This window comes from Chamaea fasciata, unplaced genomic scaffold (genome assembly GCF_029207755.1).
Source record: "Chamaea fasciata isolate MVZ Bird 193981 ecotype frontalis unplaced genomic scaffold, bChaFas1.0.hap1 SCAF_1, whole genome shotgun sequence".
NCBI lineage: Eukaryota > Metazoa > Chordata > Aves > Passeriformes > Sylviidae > Chamaea > Chamaea fasciata.
Genome location: NW_027094086.1, coordinates 4,495,952 through 4,523,572, shown reverse-complemented (window position 1 = coordinate 4,523,572; position 27,621 = coordinate 4,495,952). Strand labels below are relative to the sequence as shown.

The 27,621-nt window shown below is 41.5% G+C and overlaps 1 protein-coding gene across 11 annotated transcripts in view; it reads right to left on the bottom strand.

The window, feature by feature from the left end:
• PTK2 (protein tyrosine kinase 2) overlaps positions 1-27,621 on the bottom strand; it is a 190,839-nt gene that overhangs the window by 4,765 nt on the left and 158,453 nt on the right. For 7 of the 11 annotated variants that reach the window (XM_066175437.1, XM_066175413.1, XM_066175420.1 and 4 more), the window contains 11 exons: positions 26,948-27,063; positions 26,014-26,114; positions 25,037-25,126; positions 23,556-23,760; positions 17,319-17,430; positions 14,863-14,949; positions 13,541-13,678; positions 12,112-12,243; positions 5,232-5,294; positions 2,328-2,367; positions 1,556-1,662 (listed from right to left, as the gene is read on the bottom strand). In XM_066175437.1, the coding sequence (XP_066031534.1) occupies positions 1,556-1,662; positions 2,328-2,367; positions 5,232-5,294; positions 12,112-12,243; positions 13,541-13,678; positions 14,863-14,949; positions 17,319-17,430; positions 23,556-23,760; positions 25,037-25,126; positions 26,014-26,114; positions 26,948-27,063 (1,191 nt within the window). Of the gene's footprint in view, positions 1-1,555; positions 1,663-2,327; positions 2,368-5,231; positions 5,295-12,111; positions 12,244-13,540; positions 13,679-14,862; positions 14,950-17,318; positions 17,431-17,772; positions 18,049-18,083; positions 19,205-23,555; positions 23,761-25,036; positions 25,127-26,013; positions 26,115-26,947; positions 27,064-27,621 lie in introns of those variants that run through there. The other 4 variants (XM_066175462.1, XM_066175450.1, XM_066175470.1 and 1 more) reach the window with 4 other exon arrangements.

The following is a 27,621-nucleotide window of genomic DNA, read 5'->3' as shown; positions in this document are numbered from 1 at the left end:
AGAAGTCCTGAGTTTCTTTGTGGAACTGGCTGACTCTGCCTCACCCAGGAGCTTCCTGGAGCCTTCCCTGAAGGCTCCTGAGGGCAGGCAATTCCAGTCCTCTTCATTTGTGCTCTCCCTGAAAAGGGAGTCTGAACTGGGTGTAGATAAAAGGGAGTCTGAAATGAATCCTAGAAGCATCTTCAGTTTAGGGCTGCAGCCATTAACAAAGCTATGCCAAAAAGTAATGGGCTGTTTTCTTCAAGCAGCATAAAACAATCCAATTTCAAGAAAATTTTGACAGAAAAAACCAAAATGCAGCCCTTCTTCCCTACTCAAAAAGCTGTTTAGTACACAAATCCTGTTCACTTGTCACTACTGATGTCTCTGACTGCTCAGGTTTGTTTGTTGTCAAAAGGCTGTATTTCAAAACCATTTTTTCATGTTCCAGCATCAGCATTTAGAAAAGAAATTTTAGAGAAGCCGAGTTTAGTAACACATCTGTTACTGCTTTTTGATGTTTTCTGAGGCTTGGCAGCTTGTAAAGCACTGGCATCAGTTTATAATAAATAATCCTGCTCAAATTCACCACTGCTGGCTATTTACACTGATTCTTAAACATTCCAATAATCCCAGAACAAGAGCAGGAGTGAGACAGGCTGGCAGTGGCTGCGATCAAATTGTGCTGAACACACTGCTCTGATGGCAGGTTCTGAATTTCCTGTTCAGATGAACTGGGTTTTTTCTGTATTTCCTTAAATCACCTAAAATAAGGGTCACTCATCCCAGCTCCTGTGGCCACCACACCACGGATTCCCACTCTTTACTAAAGGCTTGGCAGGGCTGTTTCCTGGAGATTAGAAAGGTGGCAGAGTCCCACAGGCAGGGAACAGCACACAAAGGGATGATTTTGGGAGTGCCTGACATCCTCAGGAGCAGTTCTGTAGGTATCAACCACAGCAGGGGCAGGACACAGCACCCTGCAGCAGCACCTCTGCTACAAAACAACTGTCAAGTTTCAGTTTTGGCTTTACTGCTATTTATGGGAAATGAAACAACTCATCAGGAAGTAGCTCACTCCCAGGTCAGACAGCCCATTTCCCTTCTTCCCTTGCTCCCCAGAGCTGGTAGGGTTTGAAGAGCCCTGATGCTGCAGCATGAGGTTTTTTGAGCACTGCAGGACAGGTCTCACCTCCCCTGTGACCAAGGACAGGAGACTTTGGTACCATCCGAGTAACTGGGATCCCTGGGCATGCTCCTTCCTGCTGAACAGCGAGCTGGGTCCATTTGGGACACCTCATACACTCTTCAAACTAGAAATAAGCTCACTTGGGCGGGCATGTTCTAGCTAAGGAGCAAACTAAATGACAGCCAGGGAGACCATGACTTCTCTCCCCACTCCCCTGGAGAGCTGCCAGGGCGTGTTTGCCCCATGACATTATTTACTCATGAAGTCTGGTCGCCTTTGCTTTCCACTTCAGAACACCAAACTACCTCAGAGCGGTCACATTTGACTTGCTGGGGGTATTTCACATGGCCCTGGCAGTGTTCCATTTGCTGGGGGTGTTTCACCTACCTTCACACCCTCGTTGTAGCTGTCCACGGGGCTGTTGAGGCTGGCGAGGCTGCCCAGGTGCCCGGGGGCTCCGGGGCGCGGAGGCTTCTTTGGCGGAGCTGCGTGATCTGCTCGACAGAAAAATGGGGTTTTTAGAGCACCAGATGTACCTGCACCCTTCTGCTCTGCCAGCACTGCACAGGCTGCACGTGCTCTTCTCTGCCAGAGATGGACATCTTTAGGTGTCCTGCAGTAAATCCTCTCTTTGTGGGTGCTGCACTTTATGAGAACAGGAGTGGTTTAGTAAATTACTTGAAACTCCTTCTGTGGGGTAACTGCTACTGCTCTGGGCACGGCTACCCCAGTCCTGAGAGGGTGTCACCCCTGGTACCACAGCTGAGTGCCAACATGCTGTGTGTGTCTGGGAAACTGAACTTCTTCCCAGCAGCAATCCTGGCTGTGATTCACTTTTGAGACTAAGAAACCCAAATTTAGGTGTCTGCTGCTGTTTTACATGTTTGAACTCCACACTGGGTGAATTCCCACTCTGACTCAGCTTCCTCTAGACATTTCCTGCTTGTTGATCTAAACACTTCCTTGGCTTTGCTGACTGCATGTCTGGGGGCTGCATGGGGAACCTGAACACACAGCACACAAACATCGATGTGTAGTGAGTACCTGGAACTGAATCCACCCTGTATGGAAATACTGCCATGAACTTTTGTTCACTACTGCTGCTGCAGGACTTGTAATCAAGTACTCAAAAGTGTCAGTATCTGCATTTACTGCTTACCTGGTTTTCCCACAGGCTGATATATGTGCTGGTTACCAGCCTATAAAAATAATATAAACATATAAAGTAGTTATTGCAGTGCTTGCAGCTTTCATCAGCACTATCTCAATCTCAAACACCAGAGCAGCCTCCTCTCAGCACATTTCCCACCAGTTAAAAACACATTCCAATTCACCATCATCAGTCCCTCACTACAGGTCTATTACTTATAGAGCAATAAAAGAATTTGCATGTATTTGGTACTGCTCACAACAGCCCTGGCCTCTACATTACAGTCCATCCTTCCTTTTTATTCAAAGGTGGTGGGACAGTAACAGGCATTTTCAGTAGAGGTCATGGTGAAGAAAAAATGGCAACAAAACAAAGAGACTCCAGAACTTCCTGCTGAATGATTCTGTAGTGGGAACATACCTCTAGGCTGGTTTGCTTTTTGGTTTTGCTGCAAAGCTCTTAGTCAAGGCCCATTTGCTTATTCACTTGGAAGAACTGAGAAACAGACTGAAGTGACTTTCCCCGGTAATTGCATTCACACATCCTTCATACCAACCTCATCACCTCTGTGAGCAGCCCAAGTGTCAGCACAATATTAAGGAATACCTCTGCATCGACTGTCCTGGCCCTTAGGGGTGACTTTGACTTCCCAAAATTCAACTGGGAATATCATACAGTGGACACAAAGATGTCCAGGAAATTTCTGTGAAAGTAAATTCTTGGTGCAGGTATTCAGGAAGCTGACTGGGAAAGGTGATTCCTGGAATTGTTGTTTGTAAACAGAGAGGGACTCATGGGCCAAGTGAGGAGCAGTGGCTGCCTCGGTCATGGTGACCACAAAGGAGTTGAGTTTCCAATTGTGGGAGGTAGGAGAAAAAATTGCAGCAAAACCTTGGCTGTGGAGAGAGTGGGCACTTTCCAGGAAATAGTGAGGTCCCCTGGAAAACTGCTTTTGAAGGAACTGGAGTCCATGGATGTCAGGTGCTTTTTAAGAGCAATCCTCTAAGAGCACAGAGGCAGGCAATTCCAGAGTGCTGGAAATCAAGCACCCAGGGCAGAAAAGGGCCTGGCAGAGCAGAGATCTTTCAGAACTTGGGTGGACAAAGGAAGCGTACAGACTTTGGAAACAGGGACAGGTGGCATCCCTACAGAGATGCTGTTTGCCACCGCAGGGAGAGAATTTGTGCTGACAAGGCTTGACCACAGTTTCAGCTGGACGGCACCACAAAAAGGACTTTTTAAAAATGTCAACAGGAGAACCAGAAATTACATTGGTCTGTTGCTCTGTGAGGTTGGTCACCTCACAAACAAGGACACAGAGTGGAGACATTCAGTCATGTCATTACCTTTGATTTGTGCTGTTAACCTAAATATTTCAAATCTGATAACCCCAGGGGAAAAGAAAGAGAGCAGGGGAGAGGCAGAAAAATGAAATCCCACTGAAACAATTTTTGCATTTTTACTTCCCCAAAATTGCGTATTGAAAGTATAAGTCAAAAGAATGTGATCCAACAGGAACTGCCAAAATGTGGGTGATAACTTCTCATTTGTATCACTGCCCAATTTCTCATCCTCTCAGTCAGAAGCTCAAATTGACTCACAGCAGCATGAAGCATTTCCCACTGCAAATTATGTCAGAGTTATGTTCTGAATCTACTGAGAACTACAAGATCAAATTCTGTTATTAGAAATGTAGTTATCATGAATTAGAGTCTCTTTTGAAACCCACTTCGTCCATGACCATGGAGTGTTTTCTTCACACTCTTTCTAATGGGGTGTGATATTGGACCACATCATCTGGGCAGACAGGACTTCCCCTGGAAACAGTTTGGAATCTGTAACCTGTGACATGACCTGAAAATCTCCTGGGCATCTCAAAGCATCTTCACGAGCAGCACAAAATGCAGCAACACTCTTCTTGCTCTTATCTAAAGATGCAACAACAGCCAAGGCCTAATGGTAACTAATAGTCTTCTCCAACTTCATGGAAAAAATCTTAGGAGCTTCCAGACACGAATGTCTCCAGAGACCATGCTGCAGTGTGTCACTGATACACTCATGCATGACTGTGTCTTGGCTGCAAATGCAGGAAGAATCTCTGAATTCTTAAGAAGTGAAGGAATGCTGAAGCCAAAGCAGGAGTTTACAGTTGCATCCCAAATGAAACAGGAGGGTGAATTTAAAATATCCACTACTTTCCTGGGGAGAAACAGTGGATGAAGCACCAGGTTTGTGTCATTAACAGTCCCCAGCCTAATCCCCCTTTTCCAACAATATGATCCAGAGATTCCAATGGCAATTAAACAATTGAAGAGATGGTTTTAGTTAAACAGACAGGAGTTAAGCCGCTAAGAAAGAATACCCGAGCTGCAGCTGCTGTCTGGGAATAAAGGAATGGCTGTGGGGCTTATTCCAATTGTTTCATAGTGGATCATTTACCCCAAACAGATTTCTGGGTAATACAACAGCAACATTTACATTCCTTGTGAGAAAACCCTTCAGATATTTAAACAACTGCAAAAGTTACTTTAATCCTGCTTCCTGTTGACAGAACTTGCAGAAAACAATTCCCATTTTTAAATAAAAGGCCCAATTCTACAACACATGAGCACTTGGAAATTATTGTAAGACGTCTGTGGAAACATTTTAATATTTGTTTCAAGAACAGCTTCAAGGGAAAAAAAAACAACAAACCAACCAACAAGCCCCCAATCCCCCAAACTGCTGCACGAATCACTTCTGCTGTGGCTGCTGTTCCCACAGAAACCAAGCCTCTTGGAAAGCTGTACCACCATGTAATAATAGTGGAAACGTTTAGCAAAACCTTTAAATCATCTCCCACACCCAAGACAGTATACAGCATTCTACCAGGAAACTGTAGGAAGAGCTGGGAGAGGAAAAGATTACACTTACTGGGCCCTGGAGACCTCCGTCCTCCCGGTCAATGCTGCCTCTGGAGAGCCTCATGTCGGGTTTCTGAAACAAAAATCCAACAATTCACTCTGTGCTCTGCTTACCCAGTGATGTGCCCTCAGCTTAGAGGCAGTGTCAAGACAGGAAAATCCTGTTAAAAATGAACACTGAGAAATGCAGATGTCATTTCACTCCAGTCCCTGCGCCCCCGCTGCGGCCACCGGAGCCTCGGCTGCTCCTCCACCACCCGCCCTCAGCACAGCAGTAAAAATGCTCTAATAAATATCCAAAGTACCACTGCCCTAACACAACACTGGAAAACCTGCATTTTAGTTTTCTCAAAGGCAGCAAAAGTTGGGGTTTTTTTCTTAAGAATAAAAAAAAGGCTTGCTTCCCAACAGCAAAATTCCAACCACAGGATGAGAAACGCTGCACATTAATTCCCGCTTCCTGCCCCAGGACGGCTTAAATGTACTTGGCTCCCTCTCCAAGCAAATGGGGCCAATTACTGGAGCTCTCTAAACACTCCGTTTGGATACAGCCAGCCAGCAAAGCCATCCAGATGCCCTTTACTCCTCATACAAGCAACAAACAAATTTCTATTTTATGTGCTTTAAGCACAATACAGGAACTCGGGGTTTGGTTGTTTTTAAAAGCAAAAATAAAACCACATCAATTTTTATTTCCCCCCCCCCCAATAAACCAGTCATTTTTCTCACAGAATATCCTAAGTTGGAAGGGACTCACAAAAACCACTAAGTCCAACTTCTGGCCTTGCACAGGAAAACCCCACTCATCTCCCCAGCAAATCCAGGTTTGTTATATTTATTCTTCAAGGACAATGTTGATTACATAGAAAGACAAAGGAATAGTGGATGTGAAGCCAAGGTTAACACTGATCTGAAGACACAAGCTCAGCAAAATTACAGTGTGCTTCTTGTGCACAAATTGTGGCACTTAAAAACAGGATTTATCTGACTCTCTCTGAGACTGGATGAGGAGTCACTGATAACTCAAGGGATAAAATGGTCACACACAACATGAAAACAACATTTTTTTCTTTAGAGAAATGTAGGTGTAACTAAACACAGTGCCTCTAAACTGACCACATGTTCTTTGAGGGTTAAGTTCAGGGGACAAATACATCCTTTTCTTGTTTGAAGCTATTTGAGATTCCTTCTGCCTTTAGAATACTAAAGAATAATTCCAACTCACAAACCCTACTAAATGACCCTAAAAACCAGCAGGGCAGAAGAAACCTACAAAAACACACTAATATTGATCTTCTGTCATTAAAAATAGTCCAGTTATGCTGCCAGTCTGTCAGAAGGGCTTACATTTGGGATTTTCATTCAGTCTTCTGCAGACTGAGTGAGGCACAGCCAGAGACAGCCACTGCCTGAAAGAACTTGCATATTAAAAATAGAAAATCGTATCAGACAGGGAAATATTTAACCCTGTCTTAAACGTGAAGAACTGAAACAGATGCAAGTGGTCTCCTAATGACATTCCAGGAATTTGTGACAAATTTCAAGATGAAACCTACCAGTGACTCATCTCTAGTTTCTTTCCTTATTACAATGAAGGAATTTTTTCTCATTAAAGTCTCATTTGATATGAGTATGTCTGAAACTTCACTAGACAGGTAAAGTGATTCTCATCATATTTTTCAGCTAAAGCACACAGCTATCCTTGTTCAATATCCATATAAAGCACATGACAAACTCAATTTCCATTACACTGATGCTCACAATTTGCCATCATTTCATGTTCATTTCTAGCCAGGCAAATGCCCAAACTCTTTGGAAATAACCAAACACTATTTTATCACAGGGGTCTTTAATGCTCTTTGCACTTACAGCAATTTATTACTTTAAAAATGCACCATAGAATGGTTTGGACTGGAGTGAACCCTAAAGATAATCTCGTTCCAATCCCCTGCCATAGGCAGTGAAAACCTTCCCCTGGACCATCCAGACCACATCCCTCAGACCACACTCCAGGGACAATGAAATACTGAGCATTTTAGAGAGTCAGAAGCACAAAAATGCACACTAGTCCAAGTAACAGGACCTTTCTTTCCTAGGAATAGAAACAAAAAGTTAAACTGGCAGACACAATACCCATCTCCTCTCCCTGTCTTTGCTAAGAAGGTCCCTCCTCCTTCCAGCATCCGAAGTCTCCTTGTGACAGCAACAATTCCATTCCCCAAGTCCTCAGCAGCAGCCAACGTGCAGCACATTGAGTTCCCTCCAGGACACCCCATGCACAGACAGCACACAACCCACAGCCCAGGAACTGCGGCACAGAAAAGCTGCAAATGCTTATAAAATATCACCAAAACGGCGATTATTAACTTGAATGCTTCACACATTATCAACAAAAATCCCAAGTCCTACTGATCACCCCCACACAAACAAGGCTGTGGAGGGCAGCGGTGCTGCCCTGTCATCTCCAAGAATCTGATCCTAAACTGCAGATCCCAAGTGCCAGGGGTGATGGCAAACCTGAGGGACCCCGAGCAGCTGCACCCCTGTGGCCTGCACAGCTACACCGTAGAAATAACGAAATAATCCTTTAGCAGGACATAAACTTCTTTCAACTTCCACAAACATCTTCCTCTGCCCCATCAAACTCTGGGTAGCCAGGAACACATGAAACAGAAGAAAAATGTTCAGCTCAATTATACAGGTCTCAATTATATATTTATTGATTTTAATGTTCTAATAAATTCAAACAACTCCCATTTGACTAAATGATTTTCTGATTTATTCATCTGCGTAGATGTGGAAATGTCAGAAGGCAAGCTATTTTACAGTAAAGGTGATTTTGATGATCAAACTCCCATCGTATTTTGAACTATTATTCAGCAGCAATTCTTCCACTGCTGCAGTTGCAAGAGCTTTGAGCCCCTCATGCTGCCACGACAGCAATGGATTTTTAATACTGAGAGCCTTCAGCTGGTTAATGCAACTTTCTCTAGGTCAACAATGAGCCTCACACCAAACCTGTTCAGTACTTCACACACCATTTCACAGCCCCAAAGAACACCCAGCCATCTTTCCAGTCCCTGCCATGACTCTGGACCTCCCAAAAACCACAGACAGAAAGAAGTGTAGGTTGCTAAAATCTTGCAGAAAAACGAAGTACTTCAGAAGTAAATGAATTTTTTTTTTTAAATAAATAAGCCTACTATCTGAAATCTCTAAAAATGTCAAGTGGAATTTTCAGACAGGATGTGTATGTTGACAAAGTGGGACATAATCCACTTTATTTCCAGTATTTCTGGTTACTTGCTAATAAAAGAACATGTAAGCCTTGAAGTTCTCAGGACATGCCGAATTGTAATGTCTCGGTGGCATTTTCTCAGGCTTAAAATTAGAATCTTATTTTAGCAACAGTTCACATCAATTAGACTTGAATTGCAGTTCTCAGTGTCAAAACAGGACAAAACCACAACTATGTGGGAATTTCAGAAAAAAAAAAAACAAAACAAAACAACGAACCCAAGCATGATAAGGAAAATATGTGAGTTATTTCTTCTTAAGCTATCCCAGAAAGGACTAAAAATTTCTTAATACAAAACTGTTCTGTCTGCTGAGGAGTTACTAACAGGCATGCACATACATATCTTTATTTATTTGATTAAAAATAATGTACATAACATCAACATAGTCATAAAGAAAGGTTCAAACTGGAACCTCCAAATAAAGGAAGGAGCAGGCAATTAAACAGGCCTAAAAGAAGTGTAAAATGTTCAGAGATAATTTTTGATTGTTTTAGATGGTTTGTAGTTTTAGATTGCAGCCATTTCATCTTCCACCTGAATGTGTGCTGGGCAGAGACTGTGTTGTGTGATGATCTGTATCAAGCTTTAGGTGCAGTAATGCACTTCAGCTTTCTCAAAATAATTCACCTATTTCTGTCCTTCCCGGAGATGCTCATCTCCACAGCAGTTCTATCAATAGAGCATGAAAATTTAATCATCACAAGTTTTAATCTGTGTCCACTAAAGCTGGCAGACCCAAAGTGCTGCCTCCCCTCCCTGTCAGGGGCTGAGAGGGAGTGTCAGTCCTGGATCCCCCAAAATCAACCCCTCCACCAATTCTCTCCTCACTCTCCAATTACTGTATTTGGTACAATTTAAAATCAAACACTTCTTTACTCTTCAGTTTTTACACAACGGATTTATTTTCGTTCGGGAGTTTCCCACGAGGACAAACCTGTTTGTTTTTTCTTTTTACAGCAGAATTTCCAGAATTCTGGATTCTGTTGAGGCTGCAGCTTGAAAACAACATTTTTATCCTTTCAAGTACTGACTAGTCCCATGTTCTCTCTCCCAGGACCAGTTTCAGGCAAACTGCTTACACTGATAACAACCTCCCCAAGGACCAGCCCATTTCCATTTCAATGCCACTGCAACTGAATTCCCCATCTGGGGAGTCCCTTCCAGCAGCATCAGTGCTGTTTATCCCTGTACTAATATGAGTTGTATTTTCTCCCTGCAGAAGCAGCAATAAATTTCAAGTCATGAGCAAGTTGGTGTTACTCTGGGGAAACAAAAATTGTACTAGCAGAAACCCACGGAGGATTTTTCATCTTGTTGCAGTGTCTTACAATAAATGATTTGCAGTTGCTCCCCTGTGAGTCCAACTCTCAGTAGTACAAGTGGGATGTGCTGTAGAGCCTGAGGATTGGGTAAATAGAGCTGTTTTTGGAAGTAGACAGTTTACACTGAGACCACTACACATGGTTACAGAAGTTAAATATTATAGTTAAGTAAGCTAAATATTAAAATCTGTCTCTACTCTGTTGTTCTCTGTGCTGAAAAGGACAAATATTATTTGAAACCTGCCTAAAGCAGGCAAGGGAGGGTCAGATTTCTTCTCCCTAAATCACCTGGAATGAAAATAGGGAAAGCCTTTCTTCCCGGAGAAATGTTAATTGTCACTCACTAGAGGACATTGGCCAAGGAGCATGTGTATGTAATACCTGGCTTATTTCTGTGCTGGACATCATTATATGGCTTTAATGCCTCAATAAATGGCTTACATTCACATGTTTAGACTCTCACGTCTGAATTGTGGATATCCTTCTGGAGACCTGCAAGGTTTCCAGGAGTGACTCCCCACAATGACTCTTCCACATCTTCACTTCCTCAGGGCTAAACCTAGAAACTCACCCACACTCCTTTTCCAAGAAATACCCATCTATAAACGGAATATTCTCCTGACACACATCCTGCTATGGGCTCAAAGGCACCCTGTGGCTACCAGCAGCTCATTTAGTTCCTAACATGGGTGAAAATTTGTAATAGGCATTCAAGGGCGAACCTCAAAGTCTGTACAGTCAAAATGTTAAAGTGGAAAGAAAAAGAACTGAAGTCTCTTACGGATTCCAAGTCCTCAACGGAATAGATGCAAGAAAGATGGTGTTTCCTCACAATAAAACTAACACAAAATGGAAACACAGCAAATCTCTCCCAAACAGATGCTATGATTGTACTACAGTTAAAAGAAAAATCAGCAAGTTCCTTCTCAACATCAATTTGGGGGATGATAAACACCCTAATGGTCCAGAGACTGAATCAACAAACACTCCAAATAATCATCATTTATTCTACACAAAGAATCAGAAAGTTTTCTGCAGAAAGTTCCCACACAACCTACTGCCACCACCTGCAATGTCAATGCCTCATTCCAGAAAGCACATTGATTCCACAAAATGTTCTTGTCCATCTTTACAGTTTTAACTGTCAGTGGGATGAGTGTGACCTCCTGGGTTGTGTAGGTCACAAGCAACTGGTGCCACACAAGACTGGAAAAGCTAATGTCTAAATTAGGGAAGAAATTTTCCTTTCCCCTCCCTCTCCTTAGACCAAGCAATGTGGGCACAGAGGTTTATTTGCTGTCATCCCAAAGGGAAACTGCAAATTCCCAAGTGGACTTAAAGGGAAATCAGTTTCAACACTCATTAATCAAAAGTCACTTCTTAGCTCAGGCACAACGTGGATCTCAGCTAGAACATGTCCTGGCCATGGGGGCATCTACCAGTACCTACAACTTAGGAGATTTCCAAACTGAAACATTCCTTGAAATATGTCTAAGATCAAGCACAGGACTGCTCTCTGTCACAACCCACACCACAGCACTGTAAAATATCCTCCTGTCTCGTGAGGCTCAGGCACCCACAGGCTCCTGGTAACATTCTACTGCCACCTTCTACTCCATCTGCAGCCATCAGCCTCAAGTAGGGGAGATTTAACACACAACTTGAATTTTGACAACTGGGAAGCCAGAGCTGAACCAAAAAAACCACACACCAGTGGCCCTGACAACAAGGAACTGTGGAATTGCAGAGAAACAGCATCAGAAGATGCCACTACCAATGATTTCTTTTTCCCGCTTGTGGTGAGGTTCAGAGCTTTTCTCTCCTCACAGAGCTCTCTCTTACATTATTTCTTCCCACTACCATGTGCCATTATTCCTCCAGGGCAAGACTGGGTACAACTCAGCACAGCCAGGGCCCTTAGAAGGCTGATGGTTACGTCTTTTTTAGGGGCAGAGTATACAAAGATCCTTCTATGTTAGAACAAACAGGCAACCTTCAGATGGTCACAGAATTCTACCCACAACTTCCCCCACACCAACACCCCAGCTGGATAAAATGAGATTTACCAAAAGCCACAGCTGTTCAAGATATCTGAAATACAGTTCTCACTAGCTGAACACTTATTTTAAAACTTGTTTCCAAACCCACTTCTCGGGGGCCCCGTGTCCTGTAAATTTTCTCATTTCACAGAAGTGACCAGTTTTAGCCAGCTGCAATGCAAAACCAAAAATCAGGAGGAATTAAGAAGCTGTGTCAAACAAAGAATTACCAGGAATCGTTCTTCTTTTTCAAGCCAGCGCTGATCTTCCTCCATCTCCTGTTGCTGTCGTATCAACCTCTCCTCCATGAGGTGTGTGGGTAGAACCTGGCTCATCCCTCGGATGTCCAAAGTGCCTGAATCCTACAATCCACAGTAAGTCTATTCAGTCTCACAATTTAAAATTTGTATGAACAGGTGCAAGAATTTAAAGATTATAAAAGGAAAGATTCTACAAGTCAATTCTCAGCAGCAGTCAAGCAGAGTTTCTTCAGCTCCTCCAAAACTGAAGCAGAGCAGCGGAAGAAACTCTTTCCAACCCTCAAGTTTTTATCTGCCCTTGCTCTTAGTCACTGCAACCAAAAAAGATTTTAAAGATTCTGTTCTGTTTTTCAGCAACATTGTCACTTCCTGTATTGCACTTCATTTAAGCTGGAAAACAAAACCAGACTTATCAATTTTGTTTTCTTGGTCTTGAGCAATATGTAACCATCCATTTGTTAAAAGCTGCAAGACAAGTTTATTTTTTAAATCAAAACAAATATACTATTCAGTGTTACCCAACAGTGGCAAAGCATGCCACAAAAACATTTTTTAATGATTTTTTAACCAAATATTTATGCCTGTCTTAAGCTTACAAATACTCCACATACCATACTCCAATGCTGTTTGGAAATCATTAGGAAATAGTGTAGAAATTAGTATTTTGAAAAGAGCCAAGGGAAATTTGGTAACAAACTTCCCTATATTTAACAGGTAAATCTCAGAGATCACTTAAATGTTTATCAGGAACACAGGGAATAGAGCTGGTTAGACAAGAAGACAGAACAGACGGAAGCTGCACAAACTGAATCTTTGTGGAAGGAAAAAATGGAATAAAAAAGTGTACAACAGTGGAGAACAGGAAAAAAAAGACAGAAGGTTAAAGGGGGAATTAATTTGATGTTCCTCAGCAGCTCAGTGCAATCATGACAGGCTGGAAAGCACCCAGAAGAAATTCACCTCAGGAACAGTCAGACCATTTCATTTTCTCTTCTGGATAAGTTACAAAGAACCAATCCTTCAGCCGTGCTGGGTATCTCCCAAGGGGTATTTTTACATGAGTGTCCCTATCTCTGTGAACAGCACTAAGTTCCAGTAAAGCCTTCTCTTAACAAACACCAAATATTTGTTATCACTCAGTTAAGACAAGCAGTAACAACTTCATCAAGAATTCATGTGAAGTGACACTTCATGCCCAGCCTCACATAGAAGGATTTGTTTAAAAAACAATTCAGTCCTGACTCCCAGCCCACTGCAGTGAGGTAATTTTAAAAGCACCAGAAAAACTCAGTTTTCCTGTAACAGATTCACCTAAATAACAGAAGTAATACAATTTTTAATAATAAAAAGTGTATTGAAATGTACAGAACACAGTAACAGATGTGTCAAGATCTCATACCTCCATGTTTGGTTGCCACACTGATATTTCCTGAGGCCGATGGTTCCAGGAATCTGCTTGATCCAGGAGAGAAGCCTGCCCAGGATAAATGCTGCCTGCCATGGCTGGTATCCCATGAGAACCAGGGTAGCCAGATACCTTTAGGGGGCAAAAAACCCCACATGGGCAAAAACAAAGAGAAAATCAGAGATATTAGCAAGACTTGTGCTTCCCCATTAACAAAAACATCCCCTCCAAGACAACCAACGTGAAAGCACAGAAATGACTCAATTCCAGCAGTCACTGAGAGGAAGAAGGGGAGGCAACAGCAGAAGAAGGAAGCTGAGCCAAAATATGACACCTCTGGTTTAAGTATTTGAGGATGCCCATCATAACATAACTATTTTAGAGTAACAGCAACAGTACAGAAATACAGCTAGTGAGGGTAAGTATTTTATGGGGCCTATCAAACCAGCAGCATCAGAGCATGCTCTAACCTCTGCAGTCAAGGAGATCAAAGTCCTCTGAGGACAAAACTAAATCTATAGATACGTATGTAAGAGCTACACATGCAGAGCTCATGTTCCAGTTAATAGGGGCCTGCAAACACCACCCTACAGAGTCACATAAAAATGTACCCCCTGCTGTATCTTACAGGCTTATGGCTTGAGTGGCAGCATGTAATTAGTGTGCTGAGCTGAGTGGCCTGGGAACTTCTCCACAGGAAAATCCAAGTAGCTTTAATGAGCCTGAAGTACTTATTAAATCAATGAAAACCTCCCTCTCTTCATGGAAAAAATCCCTTTGACTGAGACAGCTGTAACATGTCTGTAGCCTCGAACAAACCTAAAATTGCTTAAAGTCCTTTAAAGACAAACTTTTGTTCTGAATTTCTTCAGCAGTTTTAGGAAGAAAAGCAAAACCTGTGAGTATACAGTGTAGTAGAGCTAAAAGCAGCAGCCATCAGGACACAGAAAATAAAATACCAGTGACCCCAAGGAAAGGCCCCCTTTATAAAATGCCATTTTATAAAGCAAGTGATTTCATAGCTCAGCACAAATGTTAACATGAACACCACATTCCTTCAATAAATGTGGAAATGTCTGATGTGTTTCACTGCAGTTTCAGGGATCTGAGCACCACATCAGATGTGGAAATATTTGCCATCTGGAGTAAACCTACCAGGCTCAGTTCAGGTTTTTTTCCTATGTAAAACAAAACTTATTGAACAGAAGTTAATTAAAATAAACCACGTAAGAAGTGCATCAATCCCACCAGCTGCATCTAAGACAAGAGAACGCACATTTGTAAGAAAAACACACACACAGTATTAAATGTAATACCTGATAATGATTTGGCTGTACCATATGCTGTGGACTTGGATAAAACCCTTCACTGGATCTGGGGCTGGGGTAACCAGGTCTACTGGGCTGTAAACAAACAGAAATTTTTAGAATCATTAAACACACAAAACTAAAACCAGAAAATTATGTTTCAGCGAGACAAACATTTACAGGTTTGGCAAACTTCAAAAAAACCCCAAAGCAGATTTTCTGTAATGACAAACACTTTTTTTAAACAATTAAAATTAAGTTCTCCTCTATTTTTGCTTGGCAATGGATGCAGCTGAATTGTTTGCTCTGTATGTCAATAAATAATGCTTGCTCTGTGAATTCTTTGTGTTTATTTAATCGCCTGCACTAAATGACCTGCTCTGTTCTGTTTAACTCTAGAGAGAACATCATCAAAGAATGTAAGTTTTAAATCAAATTTCCAGGTACAATACAGCCTTGTTTCCAATTTTTTGCTGGTAATTTGTTGCTTCTGTGACTGCTCCCAAAAGTAAACTCTTTTGCTTCAGTAAGAATAACACAAACCAAATGGATTTATTTGTATGGCTATTTCCATGTGGTATTATGAGGTACAAAGTTAGTTCTGATAATTAACTTCTGTGTAACTAATTACCTCAACATGGAAAGTGCTTTTGATCATATTCTGAACCTCCAAAGGAACAGAACAGACAAAGGTATAGTTGAGGGTTTCTTTTTGGATAAGGAACAGCATTGCTGGGTATTCCAGGAGGAGAGAAATCAACCAAAGAGGGGAGAAATCCCCCCAAATTTCATCATTCTGCAAAGGGCTCTCTCAGTCCTTCTGGCAGTTAAAGGCAACCACACGAATTGGAGACTTCAGAATTTATCATTGCTTGATGAAAAAATTCATTCTCATTCTGCACTAGGATGTTTTCTGTCTTAGGTTTCTAACAGAAATATCACTGTGAGATACAAGTGATTTCATAGACTGGATTGTGAGACCTGGTAATTGTTTGAGGATGTGTAGGAGTTTAAGACCTGTAACAATCTGCAACTCTTAACAATGAATCATCAGAAGAATAAAAAAAATCAGTTGTTACATTAGAAAATTAGATAATAATTAAAGAGACAAAAATCTCCTACCTACAACACTCCACTTGTTCCAATGCCATTATTAAGCACATCCATATTATACACAAAAGAAACGTATAAAAAAAACCTAACCAACAACAGCATCAGAAATACAGTGAGGACGCAGCAACCCCCTCAAAACACATTCTCTCCTGTGGCAGAATTAACTGCATTTTTAACACAGCTTTGGTCAAGTGTTTCAGTTCATACATCACACACAAAGGCACTCATTTCAAATAAAGCATTATACTAGTCCAATTTATGCAGTTTATCTGCTTCCGTAACTTGGAACATTGTCTCTTTAGATAAACACCAAATCCTGCTAATTCATCTCAGATGACTAAGCAGGTTGATGGATTGTTTGCTGTTTCTGACTCTGAAATGAAAGCAGCAATTCCGCTGCTCTCATTTCCTGCTTGCCATCAAGGTATCAAAATGCAGAACTAAGCTCAGAAATCTGATCTATCAGGCAACAACATGGAAATGGTGAGAAAAACACTCCAAAACCCCCAAACACACACAAATCCTTCCTCTCCCCCCTCCCCTCAAACCAAAACCAACCAAAAAGAAAAAAAATGCCTTTCTATGAGTGCTGGAGAATGTGTACAGCACAAGGTACCACACAAGTACTCCTAGAATTATTATCAGCTCCAGAACATGGGAGCTCCAGGAATTCACCACAAGCTATCACACCACAATAAGGTGGTGACTGCACAAAAATTAAATTCTTCAAAATACAGTCTTGAACTTTCAAGTAACAACTAGCAAAAATAATTCTGACGAGAAGCAGACAAGTCTCTGAGCAGGAAGAGGGCTTAGCAACTGGTGAGGTTGGAGTCCCACAGCTGCAGAACCCATCAGTGACATCCAAAGAGGACAGAAATGGAAACGAAGTGGAAACTAAAACCACGTATGTTCCTTGGAAACAAACCCCTAATCTTCTGTCCAGAAGAAGGAAAATGCAATTAGCTGACTTTGTCCTGTCACTAATGTGTTATAAATAAACTTCACGCTGGCCTGAGACCTCGTTAGCCAACCATTTACAAGAGTGCTACAAGAAAGAAGGAAAAGGAAAAGCCAGGAGACAGTTTTGTGGCAGCTATGGGTGTCTTTTACAATTTCAAGTAGAAACAGAAAATCTTTAATGCACTATCAAAGCACGGATCAGTTCTAAGCACAGTTCAAGCAGAACTGGGTCATTTCAGGCGAGGATTCCCAGATGGGGACAGAACTGGCCAGAATACCGTGGCTTGAACCAACCCATCAGGGCAGGCTTTGAAGAAATAAACTGAATAAAAAGAAAGTTGTTTTTTTTTTTTTTTTTTAAAACACACGTAATTTGCAGTCTTAGCTACCTTGGGAGGAGCTTCATCTGATCCTCCTGAGTCCCAGGATACCGTGACTTGTCGCCTGGATTCCATTCTCATTCGTTCTTCTTGCTGCAGCTTCTCTTCCTCCAGTATTGTACTAAGGAAAACATATTGCAATCAAGTGAAACTCCAGTTTCAGTGACTAACAAACCTCTCCCCACAGCTCTCGCATTTTTCAGACTAATAAACAGTACTTAACTTGAAATGATAGAAAATTACTGAAAGGCAAACTTCTTTTACATACCCTAGTTTTGTGTCTGAAAATCAGTATCAGGAAGAAATATTTCTGTAGGATTACCAGGGTGCTTTTAACAACAAAAAAAGCATCAAATTTTCAGAAAGCTGTGACTGATCTTGCACACAATTTTTTCCCCGCAACAGTTCTTTTTATGTGCAATTACACAGAGAAGTCCTCAAAGACAATCAATCAAGCACTTACTTGCATGAAAGCTTAATCTTCACAAGAAAATATTCTACTGAACTGCTGCAAAGGTTCAAAACAAACCGAAAATGTTCTTTACTGAAACTCAAGAGCTTCAGATCACTGGGATTTTTTTTTTCTTTTTTAAAGAAAGCAGTCAAAAATACTTCTTCAGCTCTTACGTTTTAGCCTAACCAGGAACACATTCAGCAAAGCAATTTAGCAAAACAGAAAGATCTGACAGTAATCACTCAGCTTCTAAGCATACAGGTCAAAAGGCTGCATTTTCACAAAGTACAAGACAGTAGTAAAACCAGTTTGCTACTTACCACTGTTCTGACTATTAAAAAGCCTGTTTGAAGCTGAACGTGCTCCTGCTGCCCCCACAGCCAGCCTCCTCCCAGCTCTGCTATGTGGCTTATTAATGTTGGATATTTGCCATTTGAAAAATACTCAGAGAGAAGCTTTGAAAGAGGGAGCTGCCAATTCCTTGGAGCCGCACGCTACGCGGACAGTCTGGAGATGTGAGCAGGGCAGATTATTTCCATATCACTGTCCCCAGGGTAAAGACAATCCTGTGGAGGAGCTACTCCAGCTTCTTTATCACTCAGGAGTTTCCAGAAACAAAGCTAAGTTCTGAGTTTATAATCTCCTGTTCAGTCTGCTAAACAACCACCCAGAATTACTCATTCAGGGGATGAGATCAACTCCAGCGATCTGTTCTCATCGTGGAACTTCACTGCTTGTTTCAAGAATAAATTCCTGCTGGAGACAAGAACTTTGCTTTTCCTTACTCAGCCAAAAAAACCCCAAACTATGCCACTTCTACAAAGCAGAGAAGTCATCGTGTCTCACTGCAGCTAAATCAAGTTTATAACTATTGCTGCAATTTCAATCCATCATTGCTGAAGCAACACAAGAATGTGGAACAAAAGCAAAATCAGGCAAGTTGTTTGCAGAAGTCACCCAGCTAGAACTACCATGGAAACACAGCTACAGCCTAACAGAGGGAATGAAGAGAGAATCCTTTTATTTTACCTCTCTCTTCCTTCAGAATAAAGGAAAATGCAAGATTTCCTACTTGAACCCATGAAGAACTGGCACAAACCCCCTGCTTTAAAGCTATCTCTCACTTCAGGTATCCCGTGTTTTTATGTGGCGTGAGAAAGCAGCCAACATGCAGCCACAGTAATGAATCATGATTATCATCTTTCAAGACAAGACCTCAGGATTAAAAAGCCCCACAACAAAACAAGACAGAAAAAAAAAAAAGGCCCAGATTAATGATTGAGAAATGAATAAAACACAGATTTTTAACCAAGTTGTTGATACAGCAGTTGCTCTCATCTAAGCTAAAGAATAGAATGGAGCTGGCTGGTAGCAGCCGGCTAAATTTAGAGACGCCTTATTGACAACTTGGAGCCATGTCTGGAATTTGTCACAGCACAGTCCTGGTTTTCCATAAAAAGGAATGAAACCCCAAAACCTCTCTCTGCTTTGCTATCAAAGCCATTTTATCTGTGGTGCCCCAGTGTGAAACACCGTCAGCTTGTATCACCAGAAATGACAAATTTCTTTTGAAATTACTTCTTTTTCTTAACACATGCTCAGCTTTTTGCCTCACAACTGCAGTTCATCCTCCCTGCTCTCCCACTGCCCATGCCATCAGGAGGTTCTTTCCCAGCAGCCCAGAGCAGCCTGGTCAGAGGCTGATGGGCTGCAGCAGCATCTGTACTTGGATGCCCTTGATTCTGCTGACAAGAATATAAAATAGAAATGCCTCAGAGAAGGCACTACTCGAAAAAACCACAAGGAATATAAATGACTCACAGAAAGGTCTTTGTTTTCACAAAGGGAAGACCAGTCTGTGGATGAAGTAAGAGTGTGCCAAGAGATATTTTTGACGTTTCCTCAGTGCAGCTGCTCAAGTTCTCTGAACAGTTTATTAGAATTTGCGGAAGGTCAGGAGAAGTCAGATCTAGGCATATTTTCCCAAACTGTACATATTTTTAGCAGCACAGAGGAGCAAGCAGAGAATTCTATCCCTATGGTTCCCCTAGCAAACCTTGAGGTAGCACAGACGAATTTAACTCAGCCTCTCGGCAAGGTGAAGGCTCAAGAAAAATCTCAACGATTAGAAGTTTGCATAATTGACAAACTTACTTAATTTACAAAGAACTTTTTACTGAAATTGGCCTGTGACAGCAAAAAAGAAACCTTTTTGGGGGCCTTCAGTGGAGGAATGTTTAAAATACTAAACTGCATCCTCATATTCCCAAAGGCACAGCAGCACCCGTGTCTCCTGTTACAGTGGTGTGGGAACCTACATCAAGTGCTCACCCCCAACAAGCAGTTTCTTTCTTTCCCTCTGCCACCAGAAATAAAAAGTTGGATGCAGAAGAACATACTTCCACACACTGTTCTAATATGAAATAACTTTTATATGGATTATGGACTATTCCTAATGGTCTCAGGCAAAGAACAGAAGAATAACAAAGCATTTTGCAGCCTCCACCATGTATCTGAGGTATGTTACAGTCTTTGTCAGAATGCCATAAAAGAAGACTCAAACTGCCCTCACTCTTACCAGTTTTCATTTATAAGCAACGTTTCAGGATCTACATCAAATGCAGTGACAAAAAGGCTCAAGTCCAGTTCTCATCAGGTAATTATCTCACTGTTGTCATAAAACCAGACTTTAAAAGCACGGAATCTGTCTCTTTTTCTCCCCCCATTCTTTTTAGAGCTGTTTCAATGTTACCTGCAGCCCCGGGATGCCAGTGGGGTCAAGCAGTCTGTTAAAACCTGTGACCAACAATGGGCCACAGTGACACTCTCACCTCCGCAATGACACAACTGCTCCTTGTTTTGCTATTTGCAGCAGAGCGGGTTCATGAAAGGTACTTTAGACAAAATTTGTTCCACGACACAGTGAAAAATGTCATGAAATGTCATTAATTTCAAAGTTTAAAAATAAAATCCTTTTATATCGTTTACCATGTACTGCAAGACAAAAAATCTCTTCTGCACAAAACCAACAAGGCAACACACAATTCCCAATTAAAAATCCTATATTCTAATTCTGACCATGTCAGAATTGCAGAAGTAGCAGGGTAGCACCTCACTGTTCTGACCTAATCTGACTTTTAACCCCCCTCCCACCACTTGAAAAAGGGACTTGGAATGCGAGGATAAATTACATTTGGAAATCCACAATCCACCCATTTGTTTCTGTGTTTGCTGGGAAGACTGACTCAACCACATCCACTTCAGACAGATCAAATGCTGTAAAATTACTACCCTAATAACAGTACTTAAATTCATATGTAGCAACAAATAACAGTACATAAATTGTGCAGAAATCAGCACCTTTGCCTTGCACAATCAGCTGCAAATTCAGTTTGGGCAAAGCAGCTGTTACTATGAAACAGCAAAAGCACCAAATAACAGAGAGCACGTGAAATGCTTATGCTCCCATCAATGCTATTCCAGATGCAGAAGATTTTTCCCAAAGCCATGGAGTTTTTTTCATTAAGCCAGAGAGGAATGAATGCTGCAGTGCTGGATCTGGCTCCAAGCAAACATCCAGCCTGCTCTCAGCTTGAAGAGACTACTCTGGACAGCATCCAGAACGAGCAGCAGCAACACCACAGGGAAAGGCCACCAGGGAAATGGTTTGTTTTAGCAAGTTCATGGGAATTTGAGTTCTGAAACCCAATCTTCCCTAACTGCCTGAGACCGCCTCATCATCAGGGAATTGGCAACCTTTCCAGCGAGAGGCTGGCTCTGTCTGGAGCAGCACAAAGCAGCCCTAAGGACAATCATGCTGCCTAAATTTGGGAGATAAAGGTCGCCAGTTTGGAGTGGCAGAAAGTTCCCTGCTTTGGTGGGAACAGAGTAAAAACTGGGTTTTAGGGTTTAAGTGGCCCCAGGAGAGAGGTTGCCCTGTAAACAATGCTTCAAACCTCCCAGCATGACCAGAGGATCAAACACCCCTCCACACTGGGTGCACTTTTCATGTAGAATGAGATGGAAGGGGTGCCTGGAGGTCCCAAGTGTGACCTCCTGGTGAAGCTGGGCTCCCTGCACAGCAAGGGCCAGGTGCTCTGAACCTTTTCCAATCAAAAGCTGAACGTCTGCCAGCATGGAAATTCCAGAGTCTTTCTGAGTGACCTGTTTTAGAACTCACCCAGGCACACTGGGAAACATTTTGATGTGCAACCAACGAGACCCTGCCTTGTTGCACACCCAGAGTGCTGGTTCTGAGGAGAGCCAGGCTCTCAGGCACACTCTGGATTTACTCATCCTCTTTCCTTCCTGGTGAGATACTCTCCCTGTTTGGCTTTACACACCACAGCTATCTTCCAGTCACTTTTTTTAGGACTTCATTCTCATCTGTGCCAACCAGCTTTAAGTTCACAGTACAACCTGGCCGCAAATTATCAATCATCCTGTACTTTCAGAGCCAAAAAGAGAGAAAAAGAAAGTGAATTGCCAATTTCCATCTATTACCCAAATCACACAATTGTGTCGCATCGTTTTCTTGCAATCCCTACCCAGCCCTGACATTCCTCCCTACATGTTAACTCCACACAGTCAAGAGGATGGGAAATTATCTGTGAGAAGGGTCAAGTCTTCCCTTAATTCTACAAATGACTAGTAGGAATTCAGGAATTACACAGGAATTCCCAGAGTAACAGATGGTGGAACTGTATGAAATTTAAAGAAATAGGAAAGAACTTTAAGGTCTTTAAGTTCTCCATACAGCAGCCCTGAGATAGCATCATAATTATATTCAAATTGTCTCTCATTTTAACCACCAGTGAATTATCTTGAACCATGAACATTAAGTGACAGCAAAAATATGATACTATGAAAATAAAAAATGCCATAAAGCACAATTTTGAAACAAAACTTGAAGTAAACCCAAAGAATTTAGCAACAAATTATAAGAATTCCCAGCGTGGACTGTCAGTGTGAAAAACCTAAGTGTTACTCAAAGCTTGTACTGACTTATACAAAATACATCCTGAGTAGTCATGAAATCCAAAAGTCACAGCTTTTGTGACCCAATTTGGTCACAAATATCAAATGTGCCTGCACATTATCTCAGTGATGTTTCAAAGTTTAAATATCCCTCCCCCTTTGAGGCTGGTGAAATGGCGACACAGACACACAGAATATATTACTGTAGAATAAAGTAAGGTGTGAATTTAGACTGGTCTGCAAGGTGTGTGCTCACACTCATTCCAAGATAAACACAAAGGTAGTTTATATCCTGGTTTACAAAGGGTAAAGGAATTTCTGTCTGTGATGCTGCATTTAACGGCAGGCTCTGCAACTGCCCTGTGACAGCTGTGACTGTGCAACTACTGTGTTGTATGTCGTGAAAGTAACTACCAACAGCACTCACCTGATGCTGCATTTATTTAAGATACATCTCTACCACAGAAGCCCACAGTATCTTTGTTTAAATAATCACTCTAAATTCTTTCTACCTCCTTCCCAAAGGATTGTAGCTAAAATTATAAACAAATTGCTAGTAAAATGTGGAGTTTTTCTTGGGAGAGAAATGAGGTGATTCATATTTCCAGTTACTTGAATTTATTGCCTAATCTCATTTTCTCTGCCAGATAAGGCCCAGTTTTCCCAAAGACCAGCAACAACCTGGCTGTCTGAAGATAAAAACTCAAAGCACCGGGCCTCGTATTTTCCACAGAACCAAAACACTGTAACAGAAGTTTAAGAGAAAAGAAGTATTTCTGAACAAAGGAAATGACCTCTGAGAAGTCAAACCCTACCTGAGTTGTGCTTTAAGTTCAGTAAACCTGGGTCTCCTGCTGGGGTCGTAGGCCCAGCACTTGGTCATAAGGCTGTAGAGGGTGGGAGGGCAGTTTGGAGGCATTGGGAGCCGCTCACCGTTCTCGATCCGCCCAATCACATCATTGTTCTTCACTCCCTGGAAGGGCTTTACCCCGTGCATGAGGATCTCCCACATACACACACCTGAGGAACACACACAAAAACACGCTCTCTTCACTGGCAGGAAACAATGAGACCCGTCAAAAGAGAGACAGAGAGCAATTTTGTACTAATAATGCGATTTCTTCCAAAATGTGTAAGTAGGGAATTGGTTTGGACTTACCTGCAGTAGAGGAGTGACTGCAGCAGGATCACACACACAGCACCAGCCTCACCTGCTGATGAGGCAGACTGACCCACAGCTGGCTCACACAGTCTTTTACCTGCCCTAAACCAGTGCTTGCTCATATTCAGATCTCCTGTCTTAGGAGGTAGAATGTGTTTGCTTTTCGCTCTGACTCCTTCCAGCTGGCTTGTTTCGACATGTCGAGTGCATTTTCACTTTGGGGTTTTTTTTTTGTGTTGGCATTGGTCCACATTTTTTGTGTTGAAAACGTGTAATAAACCAGTTTCTATTGAAACTGCCCTAAAAGAACACGGTCTGTCACTTTAGAATTGACTAAAATGTTCCATAGACTTCATTTTTCTAACTCTGACAGTACTAGAGTTTTCTTCAAACTATTATAAACCCTTCACTTTAAAACAATCACATTTCAAATTGTAAAGAAGGTGAACTCTTACTTGACTGTCCTGCTCTTAATTCAAGTCTTATCACTTCTGTTCCCTAACACGGCTTGTGTTCTGTCTGTACAGGTCAGCAGTCAGCATCAGTTTGAGCACAGGACATCAGATTCATATAAAATGTTGTATATTTGGGAAAAAAGATCAAGGTTTCAAGATATGTCCATTTGCCCTTATGTTTAATGAGCTTCTGGTTGTATTTTGTAGGCCAGGAGCTATAAAAGACAAGTGGGAATCTAGCATTAAGGATCTGGAAACTGGCTATCTCACAGGATGATCTGTTCATTAAGCAAGGAAATGTGTATCAAGAAAAAGGAGAAGTCAAAATATAACAGAGAAACAGCAAACAACAATGGTACAACACCAAAAAACCAAACCAAAAGCAAAACCAACAGACAAAAATGATCTCTGTCATAACTATGAGCTAAGTTCATTGCACCTTCATGCCTATTAGCTTCTTACTAGAGGTAAAAAGGCCCATGAAAGTTCAGGCTTATTGAGCAGGAGAAGGAAAGGAAAAAACAGAGGTGGAGAATTTGCTGGAAGAAACTGGATTTTCAAAATGCACAGTAAAAGCTGTGACAAATATTTGGAAACTATTCATTTATAGCAGACAAAATGAAACACTGGACTTGACCAAGAGGACACACAGAATGCTCCCCACTTGGTTTTCACTTACCAAACATCCACACATCGCTAGCTGAGGTAAACCGTCGGAAATTGATTGACTCTGGAGCCATCCATTTGATGGGTAATTTTCCTTTGGAAGCTACAGGGAAGGCAAGAAAGGGCAGGCTGTTATCCCCTCTACAGAGCTGAAAAAGAGATTCTGCTCCCAGGGAAATAATTCATAGGCAAAACCAATATCCAGTGAAATACTTCAAATATGGATATATAAGGCTGTTTAGCTTTACATGAAATGTAGAAATGAACCAACAAACCCCAAAATAATAATAATAATCCCCAAAACCTCCCTTAAAGACCCCAATAACAAACCCCAAAACACACCAAGAAGTGATCACGTCAAAATTATTTTCTCTCTTAGCAATTAAAAAGATAAAATGTAGCTCAGCAAAGGGAGACAAATTAAGAAACACAACAGAGTGTAAGGGGACAGATAATGGATAATTTAAAATATATGAAACCAGAAAAATATTGAAGATGAGATTTATGTGCTCATGATTTAATAATATACACCAGCTTTGGAATGCTACTGTTTGGCACCCAGCAAGCAATCTTTATTTTCCTGCTGCATTTCTCATTTATCACGCACTGCAGGACATCTCTCAGCTGCTGGAGACACCAAAGCTCAGTATTCCATCCAAAATGGGGCAAAAAGTAGGCTTCAAAGGCAGTTTTTTACTGAATCTCCCTAGTCCAATGGCATCTGAAGTATGCAGCATACAGTGACTACACAAACTCAGCATTCCTCTGTATCTACATGTGAATTTGCTACTTTTTGCACCTTAAATCACACCTTGTGATCCTTCTTCTTAAGCACACAGAGGAATTTACTGCCATTATCAAACTGTTGAACAACTTGCCTTTTTATACAAATGCAACAACTAGACCAAGGAAATCTGGTTAATTCTTCAATAATGTGAGAAGCAACTGTGTTCTCACTGGCCTGCAAGAAGGATTCAGAGGTCACCTCACCTTTGTAGTAAGTACTGTCTTCCATGTATCGGGATAAACCAAAGTCACCTAATTTCACACAGTCAGTGGTAGATACCAGCACATTTCTAGCAGCAATATCCCTGCCAAACAGAAGAAACAGTATTTCTAGTAACTTTAAAATATAAAGTGGGGAAGTATCATCACTCGAAGAAAGTTTCCCTCCTGCCCTGCAAAAGTAAGGAACTGGTTTAAGATCGCAGTCCCGTACGAGGTTTCCTACTAAGGAGCTCAAGTTCTCACTGTAGGGAACAACAAGATCCCCCCTGAGACTCCTTTTCTCCCCTGCTGTTATTTATGGTGTTTTAATACAAATATCTATGTACCTATGCACAGCTATTACTTTACACGCAAGTGTTTGCATATACATTGTCACAACACATACACAGAATTAGACAGTCAGCATTTAAACACAGGTGAATTGCTTAAATTCAAAATTAATTCTACTTAGTAACTGGAGTTTTGTGAACTCTTAGTTGCACACAATAAGAAGCTGAAGCCAGTCTCTTCTCCCTAGAAACTTATGTTCACATTCAAGGGAATAAAATTCAAAACACACCATGAAGGAAGTTTAGGTTCATTTTCTGGTTAAGCAAGTACTTGTATTTTATAAATATTTTATTTCCCCTCCTCTTTACTTAAGAAGCCATCTGCCCTTGTTTTGCTTTTCTATATTTGAACGATTACAGTTGACTCACAGCTTGAAAAAATACTGTAACCACAAAGCAACAACTGAAAATGATTCCGATTGAAATCTGGCACCAGCTCCAAGTCAATCCAGGAGCGAACCAGCAGGTGTCACCCTTGAAAAGGGTGTCATTTTAGTGGAAACCTCTGCAGAAGTGACACTCCCTAAAATTTCAAGCAGCGACATATAAAAATCGACAGGTACAGAAAAATATGTATGAAATCTTACCTATGTACAAATCTTTTGCTCTCTAAGTAGGCAAGAGCTGTGCTAAGCTGGTAAGCATAGAGTATCAGAGAGGCCAGGTCCAAGCTGTACTTCCTTACTTGCAAAAACGACCTCAGCTTTTTGCACCAAGGAGAAAAAAGGAGAAAGAAATTAAAAGAAAATAACAAAGCTGAAAAAGGCATATTTCAAATGGTGAAGTTTACAAGAGTATCAATGGGCACGATTTCCTTGCCTCAAAGGCTGGATAAGGAAAAGAAAACCTCTTCCCATGAAGAACTGTGACTCTGCATTAGAATTCAAGCAGTTTTTCTATAGAAAACTGTTAAAACTAAAAAAAATAACTGTAATTTTGTGCATTCCTCTCAGTCTCCTTTTGAAAAGCATCTGCTGTTGCTGTTCCAGAGTGAAGCACTCTGGGACATTTTGGTTTTTTCTACCCTTGAGTGCAGCCTCCATTTATGGCCTCAATCACTTCAGAACTGAACAGGACCTGGCCAGCCCAAACACAGACTGATCAGTATTGTTTTAGAAGCATTAATTTTAATAATTAATTTAAATCTACATGTGCTAGAACAACTGCATTTAGCTCAGAGTTGCCAATATCACTGCAGAGTATTTGTCAACTCTATTCCCAGTATAAGGCAGGCAGGATTTATTGGAAGGTGGCACTACAG